The sequence below is a fragment of the Pongo pygmaeus genome, chromosome 2 (genome assembly GCF_028885625.2).
Source record: "Pongo pygmaeus isolate AG05252 chromosome 2, NHGRI_mPonPyg2-v2.0_pri, whole genome shotgun sequence".
NCBI lineage: Eukaryota > Metazoa > Chordata > Mammalia > Primates > Hominidae > Pongo > Pongo pygmaeus.
In genome coordinates, this window is record NC_085930.1 from 89,390,057 (window position 1) to 89,409,125 (window position 19,069).

At 42.4% G+C, this 19,069-nt stretch overlaps 1 protein-coding gene and 1 long non-coding RNA gene across 6 annotated transcripts in view; one reads left to right on the forward strand and one right to left on the reverse strand.

Moving 5' to 3' along the window:
- PRICKLE2 (prickle planar cell polarity protein 2) overlaps window positions 1-8,203 on the forward strand; it is a 347,003-nt gene extending 338,800 nt beyond the window's left edge. For all 5 annotated transcript variants that reach the window (XM_063661879.1, XM_063661880.1, XM_054482676.2 and 2 more), the window contains one exon: window positions 6,818-8,203. In XM_063661879.1, the coding sequence (XP_063517949.1) occupies window positions 6,818-7,692 (875 nt within the window). In that variant the 3' untranslated portion in view covers window positions 7,693-8,203. The remainder of the gene's footprint in view (window positions 1-6,817) is intronic.
- Window positions 383-3,267, reverse strand: LOC129033728 (uncharacterized). Its single transcript, XR_008501657.1, has 4 exons — window positions 3,233-3,267; window positions 2,007-2,247; window positions 845-1,021; window positions 383-728 (listed from the first exon to the last, which is right to left on the reverse strand). It is a non-coding gene; the product is annotated as an uncharacterized LOC129033728 (long non-coding RNA).
- Window positions 8,204-19,069: the final 10,866 nt, after the last annotated feature.

The window sequence follows — 19,069 nt, forward strand, 5'->3', positions numbered from 1 at the left end:
AAGAAAAGAAAAATGTGTTTATTACAGGAGAGTAAGGGTGTGTTAGAGCCCCATTAGGTTGGATTCTATTGATTTGCAGTATTTTGACACTGTGTCGTGTTCACCACAGACAAATGGAATGAAGAGTTGAGCTTCATCTGTGTACAGGAGGAATCCCAGCCACGGTTTGGAGGCACAGATAATTTACAACAGTGGCTGGCGTTCAAGTGAATATCACTGCGTCAGGCCCTTTTTGTCAAATTCATTAATCCATACAGTCATGCATTCAATGAGTATTTGTTTGCCTGTAACATATTTGAGTCTTTGCAGGTCATACAGTCTGTCACAACTCCCAACTCCAGAAAGCAACCCTCAACAATATGCAAATGATAGGTGTGGTTGTGTTCCAATACAACTTTATTTACAAAAACAGGCAGTGAGCAGTGAGCTGGATTTGGTTCACTGGCCATTGTAGTTTGCAAACTCGTGTTCTAAACAATTCCATTTTCTTCATGTCTCTGCCCCAGCACATAAATAATAAATAATATAGGAAAGACCCTCCTGAAAGGGAGCTAAATCATCAGTATGAGTTGTAAATGTCTGGAGGGCATTCACAGTCTTGAGGCGTGCTTTCTTTCCTTGGGGAATTTTAGGCCTTACTAAACCTTCTCCCTGCATACTGAATACCAGGTACTGAGGTCAGGGCTAGCAAACAGGAGCACAGTTTCTGCCCTCTTGGAGCTGCTGATCTATCAAGAAGAGAGATGAAACAAAAACTACACAGATGCACCATAGTCATGATGAACCTTAAAAAGGAAAGATATATTTTTCCTCATCTAATCATCACTACAGCTTTAGTACTCACATCCTGTCATTATGCCCATCTTACTGATGCATCTCAAGAGGTTTAAAAATTTCCCCAAGTCACCCAGCCAGAAAGTAGCTCTCCAGTTCTGTTCATAGTTAGAGGGGGAAGGAGTGTTTCTCAAGTTGGAGTGTGACCTGTGACAGTACAGTTCCATCTTGGGGACAGTATCAGCTGCTAATTTAAACACATCAACAGAGCTGTGATTAATAAGGAGAAAACATTTCTGCAGTGCAGGGAGCTCATTATAAATCACGTGTACTTTGACTTTAAAACTGGAGAAACCCCAGATGGTGGGCTATATAATGAATCACCAGAGATGGAGATTGACAGGTGTGATCATGTTATTTTTTTCTTGATGTTTGGAATCCCACCCATGTGGATCACAGCACTGACCCACTCCAGGTCGGAGGGTGGTTGCTTTTTTCCAAGCTGTGGGTAACATGAGAATCCATTTACGTTTATTCCATGAATATGTATTGAGCACCAAAGGGTGCTGGGCACTGCTAGCTTTGCAAGAATACAGTGAAGAGTGGGGAGAAGATCCCGGCTCCCAGGGGATTCATTCAGCTGCAAACTTATGTATGACCTTAAATAAGTCAGGGTGGGTAGTTTAAAAAAGGTCAAGTGCAGTAGTGAGTGGTTGGCCAAAAGACAACTAACTTTGCTACTTTAGAAGGAGTGTTCAGGATAGACACTGCTGAGGAGGTGACATCTACACGAGGACTTTAACTTTAACAAACAGAAGTCAGGCATGCAAAGGGAAGAGTTTTCCAAGGCCTGCTGGAATAAGCTTATTGTTGTGTTTGGGGAGAGGGGGAGGAATGTAAGCACAGCTGAAGCAGAGTTAAGCGAGGAGTGTTTAGTTGATCTTGGAGAGAGAGAAGGGAGCCAAGTCACGTAGGGCCTTAAGGTCTGCATAAGGATTCTGGATTTTGCCAGTAATGAAAGTAACCACAGAACTACCCTTTTTAGAGGCAAGTACACAATTATTGCTCATCTTTGGTCAACATTGGCCTTTCTGTTCATGCTCTGCATGCAAGAAGACCCTGGAGGAAAATCTGAGTGAATGAATCAGAAGAGAGGCATTTCTCCTCTCTAGAGTGAGCAGGTAGTATTTCCAGTCCCACCCACACATACTCCAGGGGAATGAATAGCTTACATTTAGGTAAAACTGATAGTAGATGCTGGGCTTGTGCAACAGGACCCTCCTGCTCTGATCAAGCTCTTTTCTTTTTCAAGGGGGTGCCTCAGGGTATCCCGAGCTTTCCCAGGATGCAGAAGCCTGATACCAGAAGGCAGTACACCTCCCAGCAGAATAGAAGCTGCTCTTCTTCGAGGTTACCTCCTCATGGAAATAGGAATCTGTTCACAAGCAGGATGCTCTCAAAAACATTTCACTTCTGGGCTTATGAAAGACAGGTTCGGGAAAACAGCATGCTGGGGAATTAATAGTATTTGCTAAGTTATTTATGCTGATCCTAATTCTACTCAAGAGCTAGGGTGGAAAGCTCTGCAAAGATCATTGTGTCCACCTTTTGTTTCTAGATGTGAGTTTGAAGATGTTTTCTTTCCTTTCTTACTAGAGTTCATCCACTCAAACCACTCATTCATCATCTTAGGTTGTTATCCTCTCCTCTCTGCTTTCATATTGGGGAGGCTCTGGAAGTGATTAGGCTGTTGTAAATCAGCTTTTGTGATTTGTATGTCAGAGATAAGCAGCAGAGTAAGCAAGCGTTTGGAGGGCCTGACTGCTATTGACCTGACAGTTATCTCAGGAACGAAATTAAAACAAAAAATTACTGGAGTATATGATATTTAGCAGATTAATTTCTTTATAGGCATATCCAATGTTAAAATTTGACCCTTTAACAAACATTGCTTTATTTTTTTTTTATTTATTTGTTTATTTTTTGGAGACAGGGGCTCGCTCTGTTGCCCAGGCTGAAGTACAGTTGCACGATCTCGGCTCACTGCAGCCTCGACCTCCTGGGCTCAGGTGATACCGCCACCTCAGGCTCCCGAGTAGCTGGGACTACAGGCACGCACTACCATGCCCAGCTAATTTTTGTATTTTTAATAGAGACAGGGTTTCACCATGTTGCCCAGGTTTATCTCGAACTCCTGAGCTCAAGCAATCCACTCTCCTTGGCCTCCCAAAGTGCTGGGATTACAGGCATGAGCCACCACACCTGGCCAAATGTTGCTTTACTTTTACTCCATTTTATTGAGATATAACTTACACAAAATAAAGCAAACAAATATTAAAACTACACCTCAGTGAATTTTTACACATGTGTGTTGTTTTACAGCCACCATCCAGATTTAGTTATAGAACAATTGCAGTGCCCTAGAAGCCTTCTTCATACCCCCTCCCACTGCCCTGACCTGTATCACTATAGATAGCCTCAGCCTGTTCTTGAACTTCATATAAATGGAATCATACAGCACGTATTCTTTTTGCATGTCCAAGCATTTTCTACGAGATACATCTATGTTCTTGGGTGTAGTTATTCGTTCTCATTATTGTGTAATATTCCATTTTATCAGGGTTTCTTCTGAGACTGTTGACAGTTTGGTTTGGAAAATTCTGTGTGGAGGCAAGGAAGCCATCCTTCACATTGTAGGATGTTTAGCAACATCTCTGGCCTCTACCTACTAGACGCCAGGAGAATCCCAACCTAATAGTGACAACCAAAAATGTGTCCAGATGTTTCCAAATTTCCTTCAGAATTAAAAATCATCATATCTGATGAATATATTCCAATGTTAAAGAAACTTTTTATTTGGAAATAATTTCAGACTTAAAAAAAGTTATAAAAATAGAACAAACAACACCTATAATGTACTCTTTACGTAGATTGATCCATTGTTAACCTTTTGCCACATTTGTTCTTTCATGTCCACATGCACGCACACACGCGTGCGCACACACACACGCACATTTTATTTATAAACCATTTGAGAGCAGATTGCATCCATCTGGGCCATTTACCGCCATATCCTTCCATATATATTTCCCAAGAATAAAGATTTTCTCCCACATTATCACCATTATCAATTGACCACAGTAAATTTAGCATAATACTTTTATCTATTGCCCATGTTCCATTTTTTTTTCAGTTGACCAAAAATTATCCTTATAGACGCAGTCCCCAACCTTTTTGGCACCAGGGACCAGTTTTATGGAAGATAATTTTTCCACAGACTGGGGCCAGGGGGTGGGGATGGCTTTGGGATGGTTCAAGTGCATTACATTTATTATGTACTTTATTTCTATTATTACTACATTGTAATATATACTGAAATAATTACACAACTCACTATAAGGTAGAATCAGTGGGAGACCTGAGCTTGTTTTCCTGCAACTAGACAGTCCCATCTAGGGGTAATGGGAGACAGTTATGGATCATCAGGCATGAGGATTCTCTTAAGGGGCACACAACCTAGATCCTGCATAAGCAGTTCACAATAGGGTTTACACTCCTATGAGAATCTAATGCTGCTGCTGATCTGTCAGGAGGCAGAGGTCAGGCAGTAGTTGGAGCAATGGGAAGTGGCTGTACATACAGATGAAGCTTCCCTTACTGACCACTCACCTCCTGCTGTGTGGCCCAGTTCCTAACCAGTCTGTAGCATGAGGTCTGGGAACCCCTACTTTATAGCATTTATTTTCCCTACAGAGCAGATTCCAGTCCAGGATCAGGTATTACATGTAATTGCCATGTTTCCTTCATACCCTTTCATCTAGAACATTCTCTCAGTCTTGTCTGGTCTTAAGACTACAGTCCCTTTTTTCATAACGAATGTCCCTCCTTTTGGGATCTGTCTAATGTCTCCTCCTGAATACATTCAGGAAATACATTCTTGACTGGAATACTACATAAGGGATAGTATACCCTTCTCAGTACATCTCAACTGGAGGCATGCAGGGTGCAGTTGCATCTCACCGGGGATGTTAAGTTTGAACTTAAGGTCAAGGTGTTGTCTGATTTTTACCTTTGTTCAGTTACTAATTCTTCCCTTGCAACTAATAAGCAATGTGTAGGGAAACACTTTAAAACAATGCTCTCTCCCATCAAATTTTACCCCCTAAATTTAGCACACTTTTTGATTCTTGTGTGAAGCACTCTACCTCCAATGGTTATAAAATGACTTTCCAAATCTGGCACCCGCTTCCTCCTTCTGAACTCGCTCTACTGACAGTGGTTGGCATTCCATTATACATAGACCCCTCTCTTTTCCCCGTTTATATATTTATTTATGTTTTTATTTATCTCTTATCAGTACGGACTTGTGAATTCCTATTTGTTTCAGTGGTTTATAAATCATTACTTCACTTAAATATTTTAATGCTCAAATTGTTCAGATTTGGCCAGTGGGGGCCCCTTCAAGCTAGGCCCTGTGTTCTTCTGACAAACCCCTACCATATCTTATTTTTAATACTTTCTTACTTTATGGCATAACAAGATCCTGGTTCTTTTAATTTCCTTGCCTTTATCCTGGAATTGGCCATTTTTCTAAAGAGCCTAGATTCCTTTTAGTGGGGAATGGTAGAAAAGACCACAATATATGTATCCATTTTCCTGATAATTGACATTTGAGCCGTTTCCATTTCTGGGCTATTACAAGAAAGCTTCTCTGAATACCCTTGTCCATTTCTTGGACCTTCTTACTAACTTCTGTTTAATATATAACCAAGAGTGAAGATGGAGAATTGTGGAATTTCTACTCTTGGTCGTACACCCAACAGAAATTCATAAGTCCACAAAAAATGGGCAAGGATATTCAGAGCGGCTTTATTCATAATTCATATATGTATATGTGTATTTAGCTTTAGTAAATATTGCCAAGTAATTTTGCAAAGTGCTCGTAACACTGCTTTAGGTTTTGTCACAGAAGAGGAAGTTGAAGGCCCCGGTAGGAGACAGGAATAATCAGTAGCAGGGACGATAATGGTCCATTGCAATCCAAAGGCATGTTGTCTATGACCAGAAAGGGCAAACTGCTGATCCTTGCAATATATAATGAGTGGAAAATGCTGAGACTTTGCCTCCTGGCCCATTCTTAAACATCTCCTTAGAGAGCTCTGCTTGAAAATGAGCAAAATGGAAGTTACTGCAGTCGGTATCTCCCACTACCTTCAAAATGGTTTTCATCTCAGGGATGCCAGGAGCTCATCTGACAGCAGTTAAGAAATGGAGGTCCATTGCTGGGGCACCTGCTGTTAGAGAACATCAGACCCACTGCTTTACTTTTGAAAGTCCCTCCTCATGCGACAGAGAGGTCCCTGGGGTCCCACCCACATCTTCTGGCTGCTAGAGACCCATTTACAACCTCGGAGCATTCAGTGAATGGTCTGAGAGAGTAAATATTTCTCTATCTATACCTAGGGAGTCATTTAGTGTCCAAGACACTTTTGATAGGGAGCCACCTGCCACTTAGGGACAGCAGGCAAAGCAGGAAACTGCTGCAAGCTAACAGAGAAGTGAACCGGCCCAGTATTGTGGAACCAGTGTTCGGTGTTGCCAGAAACAGCTTGGGCATGATCCAGCCTCTATAGCTTAAAGTTTACTCATCCAAAATATCTGTCCTACAGAGCTTATAGTGCATCATTAGGATCAAAAATGTAATTAAAGTACTTTGCAAAGTGAAACTCCAAATAGAGGAAGCATCACGCATAAGATACACAGTGGGCTCTTAATAACTTTGATGAGCCTTTGGAGGAACTAGTAACTGGTAAAATACATCTCTGGATGCATTTTAAGCAAGTGGCCCCTCTAGGTAGACAGTGACCTACTGTGGAGTGGGGAGAACCCCCTCACAGGCACATGTGCCCCCTGAGAGGGCCTTTGTGCAGTACGCAACTGCACAACGGTATGTAATGACCCTAGATAGATGACCAGCAGTGACAGTGATCCCCATTGCTGCACATCTGTATTAATCTCTGTGGTCCCCTCCTCTCTCCCCCAGGCCTCTCTGCTGATGGTGGTGCCAAGCGCCAGGAGCACCTATCCCGATTTTCCATGCCTGACCTCAGCAAAGACTCTGGAATGAATGTGTCTGAGAAGCTGAGCAACATGGGCACTCTTAACTCGTCCATGCAGTTCCGGAGCGCAGAGTCGGTTCGCAGCCTGCTCTCTGCCCAGCAGTACCAGGAGATGGAGGGAAACCTCCACCAGCTCAGCAACCCCATTGGCTACAGAGACCTGCAGTCCCACGGAAGGATGCATCAGAGCTTTGATTTTGATGGAGGGATGGCAGGCAGCAAGCTGCCAGGGCAGGAGGGCGTGAGGATCCAGCCCATGAGCGAACGCACCCGGAGAAGAGCTACTTCACGCGACGACAACCGCCGTTTCCGACCTCACAGGTCCAGGCGTTCCCGACGCTCTCGCTCGGACAACGCCCTCCACCTGGCCAGCGAACGCGAGGCCATCTCTCGGTTAAAAGATAGGCCCCCTCTGAGAGCCAGGGAGGACTATGACCAATTCATGCGCCAGCGGAGCTTCCAGGAGAGCATGGGGCATGGGTCCCGGAGGGACCTGTACGGCCAGTGCCCTAGGACTGTGTCGGACCTGGCTTTGCAGAATGCCTTTGGGGACCGCTGGGGACCCTACTTCGCCGAGTATGATTGGTGTTCCACCTGCTCCTCCTCTTCAGAGTCTGACAACGAGGGCTATTTCCTAGGAGAACCCATCCCCCAGCCAGCGCGCCTGCGATACGTCACGAGCGATGAGCTGCTGCACAAATACAGCTCCTACGGCCTCCCCAAATCTTCCACATTAGGTGGCAGAGGACAGTTGCACAGCAGGAAAAGACAGAAGAGCAAAAACTGTATCATTTCTTAATATGATTGGGATCAGGGAATGGGAGAAGATGGGAGCTAAGAATGTAAATTCAGAAACTTGCACTGTTTTAAATGTTAAAGCGCTTTTGGGGGTGGCTTATGGGGAGAAAAGGGAAAATACTGTCAGTAGATGCAGGCAAGGTTACAGATTGACTCAATAGGTAGTCACAGTTCTTGGCATGTTGAATATTATTTGCACATTTCACTTTGGAAACACAGTAGACTCTATCGAGGCCAGGGTTGGTCACTTCCTTCCCATCAGTTCTGTGTTGAGTTGCCATCTCTCAAGATGGTAAATTGTTTCCTGCTCGCTTTTATCCTCTCTGGTTCTCTTACTTTTAGGACCCTTTTTTCAGTAAGTAATTTGTTTATTAGCCAGGACCCAAGACTAAGTTATTTACATGTCCATTGTAAATGCAATGTAAATGAGAGTTCTGATAAAATATTTTTGTATTTTGTAATATCAAAGGAATTTCTATATCGTAGGACTCAGTGGGGACTTGCATGCACATCCACCATTGTCTTTGAGTAGTATTAAAAGGTGGCCTGGTACCACCTTTTTTTTTTTTTTTTTTTCTATACAAATTTGTTACATGTCAGTGAGACCTTTTTCAAAGGAACATATTCAATTTGGCTTTTTGTGGCTGAAAAAAAATAACTATTAGACCCAAAGCATTTTATGCTCCGTTCCATCTTAAGGAGCCATCCTTAAGTCTGCTCCCACTCTCAGTAGAATTTATTTTCTACAAAGTGGTAGTAATTTTTTTTAAATTGCAAATGTAATTTTTGCCAATTAGAGAAACCAACCGGTGTCAGTAAAATTCTGTGAGAAATGCCATCCCTGCTGGGAATATTGAAGTTACTTAATGTTGATCTATCCCTTGGGGAAAGTAAAAGTGACTGTGAGTGGTGCCGTTGTGTGATGTCAGCATGACGTTGTTTTGAATGTGGCATTATGTTCTGGTGCTCATGTTTCCTGGATTGTATTATCTGCTTTCCTTTACCAAGGCAGACAGAACTGCTGCCTTAGCCTGACAACCGGTTGTCCTCAAAGCAAATGAACTTAAGCATTTGGGATTGAGGGACAGAAGGATTCTGAGGGGGCTCTGGGAGGGATGGTGTGTGACATGTCATGCCTGGAGAAGGAACAAGGCTATTTGAAAACAGAAAGCAGGTCAAGGGTAGAAGTTAAAGGAGAATCTGAAGGCAGGTCAGGGAAAAGAAGAACTGGAAATGAAACAGAGGACAGGTGACAACCACCTCGAAGAGCTCCCAGAGATTGTAGAAAGAATCCAGTGTAACCAGCTTAGTAACCAGATTATCTGGATTACCCAGGAAGGTTGAGCTGCTGAGATTTCAGTGGTGCAATGTCTTTAAAAAACAGGCTTTGTTGGGAGGGTATTTCCATTTTGAACTTTGAGGATTGTTCGTCAGAAAATGGGCTCAAAAGTGAGTTTGCTTAATGAAGACATTTAACGGTTGTGCTGTTTATAGTAAAATAAAACTCCCTACCTTGCTTCAGTTAAAAATGAAGCACTTGGTTTCTTCCATCCTCCTCCTCCCCTTAATGGATTGTGGCAGTTGAAATAATCCATCGGAGGACCCACCTGTAGTGAGATGTACTGTCGATGTAGTGCCCGGTGTATCTCAGTGGCCATCTGCCATGGTGAGGTGAGCGTGATCTCTTTTCAGTATAGTAGTTAACATTTTCTAGTATTTTTTATGGAGAGAATGTTAAAAGCAGCATTTCAGACCCCGTCCCAGATGGGTCTGAGGAAAGGAAGGCTGTAAAGGACATGGTAATGGCACTCCATTCGGGATGTATTAAAATAATTTGCTTTTCAGGTATTGATATGACATTTGTCATTGTCACTGATTTTTTTAAAAAAGCAATGCACATGTTGGTTGTGGCTGTTTTCCGCATGCTATCTTCATATCTAAATGCTTCATTAATTATCCGAGCCTCCGGAGAATTAACTCTATTACGTTTGTATAGTAAGTTTGTAAACTGCTTGGCAAACTGATTAAGAAATAATTTGCAATACCGTGCTACTAAAGTGGCAGGTTTCTGGTAGAAATTGTGCGAGTCCAATTTGGAGTTTTAAGTTCTTTGATTGATGAACTAAAAAGGCAATTTTGGAAAAAGAAAAGAGAGGGGGAAAAGTAGATCACTTATCTTAGCAAACGGTTGAAAATATGTCTGTCCTCTGTGGCCCCAAATCCAGTGAAAGAAATTCTCCCAGTAAAAGTTGCTTCCTAACTCTGTTTTTCTCAGAATACCTCTTACATTTCTCAAAGAAAGCTTCAACCACCATCAGCAGAAAGAAGGTGGCCTAAAAACTGACACATGGCCAGTGCCCAGAGGGGTCTGGAGGCATAAGTCTAGATGCCCAGAGAGCATCCAGGCACTGAACTGCTCAGAGCTTGAGATGAAATGACATACAAGCTTCAGGGTAAAACTGTCCACTAGCAAGATTACCTCCCTCTATTCTACCACTGCAGATTTCTTCTGACCCCAAATGCAACCTTACAGAGAATGCTGAATGAGGAAGGCCAATTCCTTACAATGATGGCAGAACCTCCAAGTGAATGCCCTATTGAGGAGAAGGACATCATTGTATTTGGAATTCCACGTGCTAGTGATAGCTCACACATCACATCCCAGAATCCCACTCCCAATGCATTCTTTCCTGAGGCAAGAACTTAAGGTCCTCATCTGATTCCTCCACCACAACCATTAACTCATATTGGACAAGCTCCTCCTGTGAGTGGAGCCTGTACTCACTTCCTCTTAGATCATAATTCCATCTTCAACAGACTGATTTCCAGAATAGTAATCTTTTTCCAGTGTTCTCTCTTCTCCAATGCCCTGGTTGTTATTTTTCCCACCTCTCCTAATATTGATCTTCTTGTCTTTTGGTTAGAACTGCAACTTCGGAGTTGAGTTCATTTCCTATTGCTGCTCAATTCAGTAGCAACATAGCTGGCTTGTTCCCAGGCCCAGGAAGTATAAGTCATTGACAGTTTCCTGAGTGGCTCTGCCAATCCATACCACCCTTGGTACTGTGAAAAGGCTTCTTGGCAGCCAGGTGGCATTGAGGATGGCATTCAGGGTGCTTTCCTTCTGTCATATAGTTGTGGGATCTCTACCAAGTGTGAAGGTGAATGAGGTAAGGGAGATCAGAACCATGTTTCTTGCTTTTTCATACGTCCAAGGAAGAAGTCCTGGTGTGGGTTGTTTGACACCTTCTTTCTACTTTCACCTTTTATTTTTTATTCCTTCCTTTCTACCCCCAACCAGTCAAGCAAATGAGCAATTTTGTGTTTCTAATACAGGATGTGGAAGTAGTGCTTTCTAATCCTCATTTCCTGTAGGATGTTCCTGCACTATAACAAGATTATGTTTTCTTCCTTCTGCAGCAGCTTTCTGCTTCTTGGGTACTAGTAGCTATTGTTCAATTCAGGTGAGGCCTGTGATGACATATATGTGGCATGTGCTCTGCGCTCCCTGCAAGCTGAGCAGATACAACCAATGCATCACTGTATACTCTTGCTGAGAATGTGGATGCAGCCTCACAGATCTTTGCAACACTCCAACCAGCCAGGACCAGTTGATCAGAACTGATCTTATTGGTCTGGTAACAAATCTTATTTGTGAACTGATTCATATCTGTCTTTCCACTCTTGGTTCTCTTGCCATAGAACAAAAACAGTTTAGGAAGCATAATTACGAACATTTAGGAACCAATATGTATAAGTAATTCGGAGACTCCAATTCACCCATCCTTCCCCCATCCCAGGTTGTGGAGGCTCGAGGAAGCTGACTTCTTAGGCTAAAGGACAAAAAATCTCTTTACCTCCTTTGCCATTTTCATGTTCTCTGCCAACTACTATAGGCAGTCTTCATTTTGCAGAGGTGAGGTAAGACTTCATCTTATTCTTCATGTGATCCCACCTTCTAACAAAAAATAAATAAATATTTAAATTCCAAGGAGAAGTGTTCTTTGTGTATTTCTAGCAGAAAACAGACGCTTAAGCCTAAGAAGGAAGATCTGTCCATGACAAAGGAAAGTGGAAAACTGAACCAGTTATCTGAATACTTCATGCCAGGACAGTTGCTATTAGCAACTGTTTTGCACCTTCAGGGCTTTAAAATGGGCTCTGCAGACAGCATTTGCATATGCAAGACTCAATAGCCAAGCCTCCACTGCCAATCGTTGAAGGCAGTTTCAGATCGCCACCTTTTGAGGTACATTTCTTTAAGCACAAGAGAAGTGGAAATGGCCTTTGCCTTGTCTCCAGTGGTTTGTCCCTCTGGTGCCTCAGCAGATACCAGAGCTTATTCTTATGACCATTTGGAAGTAGTCCTCAAGGTTAAGATCAAGAAAAAATTGGATTCTTTTTCCATTTTCTCATAATAGTAGCCTGGTCAACACAAGACTCCCATAAAATACGACTCACTATTGGGAGCCATACTATTTTATAAGCTTACTTCCTGCTGACAAAACTAGCTTTCCTCAAGGAAATATAAAGGAGGGGAAAGTCACATAGTGTTAGGAAAACATTTCTGTGTTTTAAATACGATGAATCCATAGGATAGAGAAAAATCTTCTTGTTCTATTCTGAGAGTTCTCTGAGATATCCCTTCACTCTCCTCGGCATTTGGCCATTGATATTCAACAGGTCACTGACCAAGCTTTTCTAAATTTTTCAGAGAGAGTTACTTACCAATAAGGTCTGTTCTCAAACCTACCTAGTTGATTTTCATATCTTTCCATAAAGTGTCATGATTCTGTCATAGACCCTGACTTAACATTGTAAGGACTATGAGTCCTCCATTTTTTTAATTAATTTTTTTTTTTTTTTTTAGCAAATTAGGACTTCGGCAGATTTTCCTCTCCTAAACTCATTCTTTCCTCCACAGGATTGCTTTGTCCATCTCCTGCTTTCATTTCAAGTGCATAAACAAAACCTCAAAGGGCCTGGGAAGGTGAGGCAGGCCAGAGTCTGTGTTCTGTGTTGAGTGTCAAGCTATTTGTTAAGAAGGTCTGTAACAGGCCTTTGGTGTGGGCTCTGCCAGAGACTGTTCTGAACACTTTGCTTGAGATCCGTGCCCTGTAAAATGAATATGATGTTTTACTGATGTCTGTAATACATTTGTAAACTTCCAATAAAATTTGAATAAAAGAAATGTTGCCATTCTTCTCAGCCCTCCCTCACTTTCCAGATTTTAGGGGTGGTCTCTGCCTTTGAGCACTTCAACAAAGAAAAGAAAGGACACAGGTATAGAGGGATGAGTTTTACTATGAAATATTAACCTGATTGTTTAAATCAGGGTTTCTAAACCTCAGCAATATTGACATCTTGTGCTAGCTAATTCTCGGTTGCAGAGGGCTGTCCTGTGCATTGTAGGATGTTTAGCAACATCGCTGACCTCTACTCACTAGATGCCAGTAGCAGCCCCCAGAAACTGTGACAACTAAAAATGTCTCCCATCACAACCATTAGGATGGCAATTATTAAAAATAACAACAAATGTGGGTGAGGATGTGGAGCAATTGGAACATTCGTACACTGTTGGTGGGAATGTAAAATGATGCAGTGCTGTGGAAAACAGTATGGCAGTTACTCAAAAAAAATTAAAAATAGAATTACTACCATAGGCTACTTCTGAGCTATACCCAAAAAAATTGACAGCAGGGTCTCCAAAGAGATATTTGTACACCCATATCCATAAAAGCAGCATTCACAATATCCAAAAAGTGGGAGCAACCCAAATGTCCACTGATGGATGAATGTGTAAACAAGGTGTGGTATATACATACAATGGAATATTATTCAGCCTTAAAAAGGAAGGAAATTCTGACACATGCTGCAACATGGGTGAACCTTGAGGACATTTTGCTAAGTGAGATAAGCCAGTCACAAAAAGACAAGTGAGTGTATGATTCCATTTATCTGAGGCACCTAGAGTCAAATTGATAGAGACAGAACGTAGAAGAGTGATTGGTTGTCAGGGACTGAAGGGAGGAGGGAATGGGGAGTTACTATTTAATGGGTATAGAGTTTCATTATGGCAAGATGAAAAGAGTTCTGGAGACAGGTTGCAGAACAATGCAGATGAACTTAATACTACTGAACTGTACACTTAGAAGTGGTTAAGATGGTAAATTTTATATTATGTTTATTTAACCACAATTAAAAATGTCTCCACACATTGTCAATGTCTCCTGAGGGCAAAATTGCCCCTTGTTGAGAACCACTGGTTTCAATGCATTGCCTTCTTGGTGTCTCTGTTCCTTGAGAATTCTTGAAACTGATTCCTACCCAGGCCACACACTTAATTTTCAGTTATTAGCAAGAATTGAAACCAGCAGATGACCCAAAAATATTTGTGTTTGCTTTTAAGCAAATAATAAGTGGTCTGTCTGGAGAATTACATCCATGTCTGTGTTCTGGTTAGGGCGGCATTAACATTGACTGGGAGCCAGGACCAAGGCAGCATGTAAATTCGATTTCCCCGTGTCTGATCCACAACATTAGGGAGTTGCTGGATGCTATAATATCATCTATTCATTCATTCAACAAATATTTATCAAAGGCTTTCTCTGTGCCAGGAACTGTTCTAGGTGCTTGGAATACAATAATGTGCAAAACAAACAAAAATCCCTACCTTAAAGGAGCTTACAAACTTTACTTTCAACTAGGCAAGACATTTGGAACAGTAAGTAGTCTTACCCATCCTAACTAATCACAAGGACTTGGGAGTGGCAGACAACAAGAGTTGTTTCATTCTAAGACATTCTAAGAGCTTTTGAATAAAAACTTGAACTGGAAATGGCAATTGTGCCTGTTCTGCTTACAGACCTGCCATAGAGCATGGCCTGCAGGCAACCATGGTTTTTAATATACAGCCTCCCTGTTTCTCCTCTTCAGCCAAAGTGATTGTAGTCAAGTATAGCACCCTACCAGCAATCTTATAAGCATGATAAGCTGGGCTAATCAGATTCCATCTCTCAAGAATACAGGCTGGGCACAGTGGTTCATGTCTATAATCCCAGCACTTTGGGAGGCTGAGGCGGGAGGATCACTTGAGGCCAGGAGTTCAAGACCAGCCTGGGCAACATAGCAAGACCCGCCCCCCCCCCCCGCCGCCCCCGTCTCTATGGAAAAAAAACAAAAACAAAAACCAGTAGCTGGCATAGTGGTGCAAACCTGTAGTCCCAGGTACTGAGGAGGCTGAAACAGGAAGATAACTTGAGGCCGCAGTGACTTACGACTGTGCCACTGCACTCCAGTTTGGGTGACACAGCAAGAGACTTTGTCTCTAATAAGATTAAATAAGATTATAAACTAAGAAATTCTGAGAGAATGAGGCAGCTGGCAGTGGGAGTGGAAGCTAAGAGAATGTATGGGGAGGAACCAGGCGGTGGAGTCCGGCACAGGAGCAACACGGTAAGAGGAAGGATGAGGAACCAGAAGCAACAAATAAGCAAAAGTCTAGGCTGAGAGCAGATCCAAGAGCAAAGACAAGACATCAGAATGGACGCAGAGGAGCTGGTCCTCAGGACTTCCTCATCTCCAAACAGGTCCTAGTTCCTGCCCTGGAGGTACCCTTCTAGGGTTACCATTTGATTTTGGTCCTTCACATACCCCTCCCCATTGTGCTTATGTACTGTGACAATACATACCTACGTAACCTCTTTGGGCTCAAGAGTCCCTTGCAATCCCAGTTAAAACATATGAAGGATCCCATATGCACTAGATGCCAGTTGTGCACCTTTTATTTTGGCCCCATGTTCCTTTAACATTTTAAATCTCATCTCAGCCACTTGCTAGTTGTTGATCTTGAGAAATGTCCATATCCTCTTTGAGCCTCAGTTCTTAATCTATTAAATGAGATAATAACAGAAGAGTCGTTATTTGGTTATTGTGTGGATGTACTGGAATAATACGTGTAAAGCTCTTAGTGCTACCTGTCATTATAAGAGCTCAAAACACATTAGCTATTGTTATTACTATCATTAGTATTTTTAGTCTACCCAAAGAGAGAGGCTGGCAAGAACTAGATACCAGTGGTATCTAATCTAATAATGCTCTTATCTTTTTTTAGTATACGCGTTAAATAGGATTTAGAGACATTCAAGGAAGGTCTGAATATTCACTATGTGTAAAAAATGACCACTGAACTTACTGAAAACTCCTCATCCTCCTGAAAGACGTTCTGGTTCAGTGGATCTGAGGTAGAGCCCCAGAATCTGCTTTTATAACAATGCCCTTTATATCTTTATGATCTAGGTGGTTTGAGAATCACAGCTCAAGAAATTCTGCCTTGGCATTTCTTGTTCTCTTCCAAGTCTCTGAAACAAATAAACACATGATGCAGTCTTTTTGCTCCATAGCTTAGGCCTGGGTTCTTGTCTCACCACCAGGAAGGATTAGGCACGCACACACTCGAAGAGTGAGTTAGGCAAGAAGTTTGATTGAGTGATGCAACAGCTCTTGGCGGGGAGGGGACGCAGGGGTGGTCCCCCTACCTGAAGGCAGGAGAGTTCCCAATATTACTGAGCCATATCTAGTCTAAGAATGCTCTTATCTTTTTTTAATGTAAGCATTAGATAGGATTTAGAGACATTCGAGGAAGGCCTGAATCTTTACTACATGTAAAAAATGCCCATAGAACTTAATGAAAAGTCCTTGTCCTCCTCAAAGAGGTTCTGGTTCAGTGGATCTGAGGTTTTTTATGGGCTCAGAATAAGGAGTGCGTCCTGATTGGTTTGTGAGTATGCAAAAAACGTTAAAGCAAAGACATCACTCAAAGGTGGGCATGATAGTGTAGAAAACCAATTAGGAAAAGGTAGGTATATGTAAAATAGGTGAAGGGTGGGGACCAATCAGAGGAAAGCGGCCAGGCACGGTGGCTCACGCCTATAATCCCAGCACTTCGGGAGGCTGAGGCAGGCAGATCATCTGAGGTCAGGAGTTTGAGACCAGCCTGGCCAATATGGCGAAACCTCATCTCTACTAAAAATACAAAAATTAGGCAGGTATGATGGCACATCCCTGTAAACCCAGCTACTTGGGAGGCTGAGACAGGAGCCTGAGACAACCCAGGAGGCGGGGCTTGCAGTGAGCTGAGATTGCACCACTGCACTCCAACCTGGGTGACAGAGCGAGATTCCATCTCAAAAAAAAAAAAAAAATCAGGGGAAAATGTGCCAAGTTCAAAGGCAGTTTCTCAATCCAGTTCGAGGATTTACCCGGGACTATTTCCAGCTCGAAGGTGGGGTTTTGCTGGAGACCCACCCTTATCTGCCTAGACATTTGTCTGCCTCCTGCCCCTATCACAAACAAACAAAAACACATCCCCTAGTCCCTGATGCTTCAAGAGAACCTAACAAGCTTATTAGTCTGAATAAAGAAACTTGAGCCAGTGACTTCCATTCCAATTCTGGAGGATCTGGAGTGGGTTCACTTTTTTTCAGGAGTGGCAGTCATCAGAAAAGGAACATACTTCAATTGGCTTTAATTTTTATGATAGATGTATACCACTGCTGCACTGAAGAAGAGAGTGAGCTTATTGTAAAACACAGTCTAACAATTATGTTTGGATTTGAGAATTGCTACTTGGGCTCATAGCCAATGGTATTCACACATCAAAATTAACTGGGTAGATTATGTAAAATTCAGGATCCCCAGCCCCATCCCTAGAGAGTCTGATTCAGCAGGGCCCTGGGTCATCACATTTTTCATAAACATTTGGAGATCTAGGGCCACCCCCTCACCATGGGAAAGTCTTTATTTTCCGTGAGTCCTTGTATGCTAAGGGCTCAGTCCTGTTTGTGTTATAGAGCTTTGGGGTTGAAGGGTCTGCTTCTCAAATACTCATCTGCCCTATGTGTAAAGTAGATACTGGTTTTACTTTTAGCTTAGAACAAGAAACACCAGCCCCTTTGGAAAACCCATCCCAGCCTAAATTCTAAATATAGCTAATTTTGACGGAGACAGCCATCCAGTCATGAACCTAAAAAGGAAAGCTCATTAGTAGATGCAATAGATAAATAAAGGCAAACACAGGCTGAAGTTTAGGGGGAAATTGTTAAGCTATTAAATGACGCAATTATACCCAGCAGGAGATTAGATGATTTAAGAGCTTTCTCAGCAAAATACTAGCAGATACTTGTTTCCTCTGCTTGGCTGGCTGATTCTGATGATAAAACAGATCATCAGGGCTGATGGATGGCCTTTTGTCCTTAACACACAAGAAGTTCGCAAACAGATGGGTCTAGAAATACTAGAAAGTAAACTGAATAACCTAAGGAATTTGGGCCATAAAGGGCAATTTTTTTAGGCTAGGTTCTTTGGATTTTAAGTAATCAAAACTTACTTCGAACTAACTTGGGCCACAAAAAAAAAAACAAAAAAAGGAACGTTTGTTTCAAAGATACTGCATATCTTGCAAGAAGCTAAGGGAAAGTTTCATGAGGGCCTGGAGCCCAAAATAGAAAAGCCAAGAGATCAGAAAGTTTCTACCCTAAGTTTTAAAGCTCAGCTTCTCTTCCATAGTCTGCTTAATCTTTTCCCTTTATTACTTTGTTTTTTCAGCTTTGGGGAACTCATGGACATATGTGGTTCTCCACAGCTCCCAAGTTGCCATCTTCTTCATTTAATATCTTATTCTCAAAAAAATACTCTGATTGGCCCAGTTGGGGTCAGGTACTCATTCCTGGTCTGATCAACCATTGTTGGAACAGGGGTGAAGTGCTAGGTGCTAGCATGCTGGCAGAGTGCTAGTTCTATTTTTTGTTTGTTTCTTTGTTTTGTTTTTTGTTTTTGTTTGTTTTTTGAGACAGAGTTTTGCTCTTGTTGCCCAGGCTGGAGTGCAATGGCGCGATCTCGGCTCACTGCAATCTCTGCTTCCCGGGTTCAAGTGATTCTCCTGCCTCAGCCCCCCGAGTAGTTGGGATTACAGGCATGCGCCACCATGCCCAGCTAATTTTGTACTTTTAGTAGAGACAGGGTTTCTCTATGTTGGTCAGGCTGGTCTCGAACTCCCGACCTCCGGTGATCCGCCCGCCTCAGCCTCCCAAAGTGCTAGGATTACAGGCGTGAGCCACCATGCCTGGCCAGAGTGCTAGTTCTTATGGGTGAGGGAACAGTTTTTTGGATGCAGAAATTCATGGGCTGGGCAGACATCCCCAAATGTATCACTTTAGGAACTATCCTAGTAATAACCCAAGAGTAAGAACTGAGATTATCTGTTGGCTATATTTCTAAATGGTCATCTGCACTCTACTTAGCAAGTTGAAGCTACAGTCTCATGAGAAAATTTCCACAACCCTGTGAGCCCTAGGGTTCCAATTGGTCCAGTCTCAGCC